General features: G+C 48.3%; 1 protein-coding gene across 1 annotated transcript in view; it reads left to right on the top strand.

Moving 5' to 3' along the window:
- Positions 1–3623: 3623 nt before the first annotated feature.
- The window catches only part of MAVS (mitochondrial antiviral signaling protein), a 9651-nt gene continuing 8982 nt past the window's right edge, over positions 3624–4292 (top strand). Inside the window, exon 1 of the mRNA XM_005874684.2 lies at positions 3624–4031. Coding sequence (XP_005874746.1) covers positions 3915–4031 — 117 coding nt within the window. The 5' untranslated portion in view covers positions 3624–3914. The remainder of the gene's footprint in view (positions 4032–4292) is intronic.

Below are 4292 nucleotides of genomic sequence, written 5' to 3'. Positions count from 1 at the left end.
CGCAGGCTCAGGGTGACCCCCGGGCGGGGCCTACTCCGGATTTACCGACGCGAGTTACCGCCCTCCTCCGAGACTTGACAGTTTTCGGGGTGACACCTCCTGGAAGAGCGAGCCTCCCGCCCTCCGCGAGCTTGGGTCTGGCCCAGGAATCCGGGCATCGGAGCCGAGGTGGGGCAGCTCACCCCTCCCGGCGAGGGGACGTTTCTGCAGCGCGCTCAGCCTCAGGGCGGTGGGGTCGGACACCGGAAACCATCAAGATGTACCAGGAAAACATTGAGAAAAAAAGCAACCCCGCCCCCCAAGACAAAACACCCCAAAACAGCGTTCTCCGGGTAGATGCAGTGGAGCCTCAAAGACATCTGGAAGGAGAGTCAGCGACCTGAGAACCGAGCTGCGGACTAAATGTTACATCCTCCCCGGCGCACCGCACCTAGCGACACCCCCCCCCCCCCCCCCACACACACACAGGGCGGTGACCTTGGCCCCTCCCTGAAATTGAAGATGGGGACCGTGAGCCTTACTTGCTGCAGGGCCTCTTTCCCTGCAGGGTGTACGGTGAACGCAGTGAGGCAGTAAGTCCTAGGTTCAAACCTGCCAGGGCCGCTGGTCAAATGTGCAATTTGACATCACTTCTTACATGGCATTGTGGCAAGGATTAAATGAAAGACATTTAGGATATGCCTGCCTGTAGTGGGTCCTCAATAAATGTGAACACATAAGGACTTTGTTTCTTTTTTTTTATTATTTGCTTAATTTTTTATTTGGAATATTTGGGAATGAACACAGAGCCATGCTTAAGATCTCAAATATTTTGTTACAAGTTCTTTAAAAAATGTTTCTCTACACTTACTCTTTTCTTTATGATTTACCCTTTATATTTAGGACTTTATTTGGAGTTTTCTGTTATCCATTGTGTAAAATTAGGATCTAATATTATTTCTCATAGAGAGCTAGTTTTATGATTAATGCCTTCCAAACAATTTAATCACTATTTAGTGACACTTTTATTATGAATGTCTGATTCTTGTACAGTTCTCTTCTTATCTGTACTATTCAGCTCCTGCCTCCGCGGGAAACCTCTGTTAATCACCATACTGTTGTCTGTGTCTGTGAGGTGTTTTGTCCCCCCTCCTCTCCGCAATGTCTTTGGTCTCTGTTCTTGCTTCAGTATTAGTCTTTAAAATATATATATATATATATTTGTATTGATTTCAGAGAGGAAGGGAGAGGGAGAGAGAGAAACGTGAATGATGAGAATCATTGATTGGCTGCCTCCTGCACGCCCCCCACTGGAGATCCAGCCCACAACTTGGGCATGTGCCCTTGACCGGAATCCAACCCAGGACCCTTCAGTCTGCAGGCCGAGGCTCTAGTCATTGAGCCACACCAGTCAGGGCCAATATTAGTCTTTTTAATGTTTAAGAATTATTCTGCCTTTGTTACATAACCCTTTATTTTTTCTTCTTTATTGAATTCATTGGGGTGATATTGATGAATAAAACTATATAGGTTTCAGGTGCATAATACTATGATACATCATCTGTATATTGTACTGTGTGTTCACCACCCAAGTCAAGTCTCCTTCCATCACCATTTATTCCCCCTATACTTTCCTCTATCTCCCCTCGCCACTACTTCCCCCCCTCCCCCGCCCCTCTCTCCCCTTCCCTCTGGTAATCACCATACTGTTATCTGTGTCTATGAGGTGGTTTTTTTTTTTCTTTTTTGCTTAATCCCTTCACCTTTTCACCCAGCCCACAACCCCTGCCCCTCTCACAGCTGTCAGTATATTTGGACTTCCTTTCTTTTTAGTGGAACCATACATATAACCCATGCCCCCCCAAACTCTGAGTCTTAAGGGCTGAGGCTACAATGCAGAAAAATGTATCACCTGACGCCTGGTACCTCTCTGGATGCCATGGAGGGAAGGAGAAAAGGGTCTATTAACTACCACGGAGTTGTTCGTTGCTCATCTCTTGAAGTCTCCGAGGACCCCTGCCCCACCTCCGTGATCCTCTTGACCTCTTTCATTAGCACTTGCCCCACCAGGAATCTACCACCTGGTTGGCAAAGCAAGTCATGCAATGTGAGGTGGTGAGGCCCATAGACTGGATGCTGTCCTGTTTCCTGTGTGAGAGGCTGGTGGCCTCAGCAGCTTTTGAACACTCTCTGCTGTGCAGCACTGTCTCCCAGTGGTCTCAGTCAAGCCTGGCCTTCTCCTCGGCCCCTTCCCTCCCCGAAAACCCATCTGGACATCCAATAGGATCTCAAGCTTCATGTGTTCAAAACGGAGCTCGGGAAACCCTGACACTGCTCCTATCCCTGATAGCCCTGGCTGGCTTAATGCACATCCATCCACCCAGCGCCCAGGAAGTCATCCTGATTCTTCTCTCTCTCACCTCCCAAGTCCACAAAACACCAGGAATCCAGCCATCTCTTGCCACCTCCATGGTTACCATCCTAGCCATACCCATCATCTGTTTGTCCCCTGCTGTGACTTGTCTCCTCGCTTCCATCCTGGCCCCTCCACAGTCCAAGGTCCTCACAACCGCCAGAGAGGTCTTTAACAGAAATAAAGTGCTCTCCCGTCCCTGCTCAGAACCCTCCAGTGGCTTCCTGTTTCACTCCACATAAAGCCCAACATTTTTCCTATAATGCTATATATAAGCGGCCCTCCTTGACCTTGATCTCTGCCCCTCCCCTAGCTTTCTAAACCTGGACTACCTGGACCTGCTTTCTCTTCTTCAAACATGCCAAGCTCGTTCCCACGTTAGGACTTCTCACTTGCTGTGCCTTCGGTCAGAAATGCCAATCTCACAGCCAGGAAGGAGCTCAGCTCAAGTGTGGCCAATTCAGAAAGGCCTCTTGGACCATCCCAGTTCAAGCAGCGTACCCTTCTGCATCGGCTCTGTCTCAGTACCCTGCTTTATTTTCTTTGTAACCTTTATTACCACCCGGGATTCTTATTTATATGTGCGCTTACTGATTTGTTATCTGTCCCACAAAATAAAATATAAATTGGATGATGGTAGAGAAATGCATTCCCTGCATTTCTCTCCAGGGGGAGGCAAATAAGAAATGATCAGACAAATGCATCTATAATTGCAAATTGTGTTAAGTGCTACATAAGGGACTGGCAGTAATTGCTTGTATTTGAGACCCTTGTATTTGAGACCTCAGGCTTACAAGGCAGAACTACTGTATTATCAGAACAAGCTCTCTGAGCCATTTTTAGGGGGGAGGATAGGCCTGGAAAAGACTGGTAACTTGCCCCAGGTCAACAGTGAGTTCAGGGAAGTGGAACTCAGCCTCCTACCTGAAGAACATGTATGTAGCAAGCTTTAAATGGTAGGCCTGCAGTAATGTTCTGGAAAGAACCTCACCCTTTGCTCTTCCACTAACTAGCAAGCCCCCTTCTTTTCTTAATACTTAATTTTCTTTACCTTTCAAGTAGGATGGGTCCTATTATTATCACGTTGGGCTGCTGCTTCATTTTTTCTCAGTGTACTTCAAAGAAGCAGCACGTCTAGTCTAGTTGGAGCCCTCCTGCTGTCAGCAGGTAGGGGCACACACAGACTTGGGGACAATGGCAGAAATCAATAAAAAAAACCAGGCCCTTCCCAACACTGACCAACTTGCAGGGCAGAGATGGACCCTCGATCTTCTGGCTCTGATGTTTGTGGTCATCAATTTGTTTTTAAGCAAATTCCTTGAGGGCCTCTGAGATTCAGGCAACAATAAAATAGGGTGATTAAAGAGAAAAGGCCAGAATTCCAGAGTTGAGAAAGAAAGAATTGCCTTTTTCCAACCCCGCTTGCACTCCTGCTGTCATATGTGGTCTGTTTTCTTCCAGTCTTTTCCCTCGCTCTCAGTCCCATCGAGTTAGAGCCCTCGTCCTGCAGAGCTGGAGAGTGATGACGTTTGCCGAGGAAAAGACTTTCGAGTACATCCGCCGCAATTACCGCAGGTTTCACCATATTCCTGTTCTGGAGATTCTGCCTTACTTGTCTTGCCTCACAACCAGTGACCAGGTGAGCCAGGGCCTGGCAGCAGTCAGACCGGAGGGAGGGGGAGGGCAGGGTTGCGGAATTAAGAGCCTCACCCAAGCCAGAGCCAACTCCTTCCTTCCCTATTGTCTAACCCACTTCCTGTCCTACCTCTTTCCTAACTTTCAGACTGAAGTGTGGTTCAGGGTGGCCTTTCCAACTTTCCTGGGCTCCCTCTGGTGTCGTGTTGGTGCAGTGCTCAACAACAAGGCAGTGGCTGCCTGAAATTTCTGGGTTTTGGGCCCC

Source organism: Myotis brandtii, unplaced genomic scaffold (assembly GCF_000412655.1).
Source record: "Myotis brandtii unplaced genomic scaffold, ASM41265v1 scaffold45, whole genome shotgun sequence".
Taxonomy (NCBI): domain Eukaryota; kingdom Metazoa; phylum Chordata; class Mammalia; order Chiroptera; family Vespertilionidae; genus Myotis; species Myotis brandtii.
Note: the sequence above shows the minus strand (reverse complement) of the source record. Positions and strands in the feature narration are given on the sequence as shown.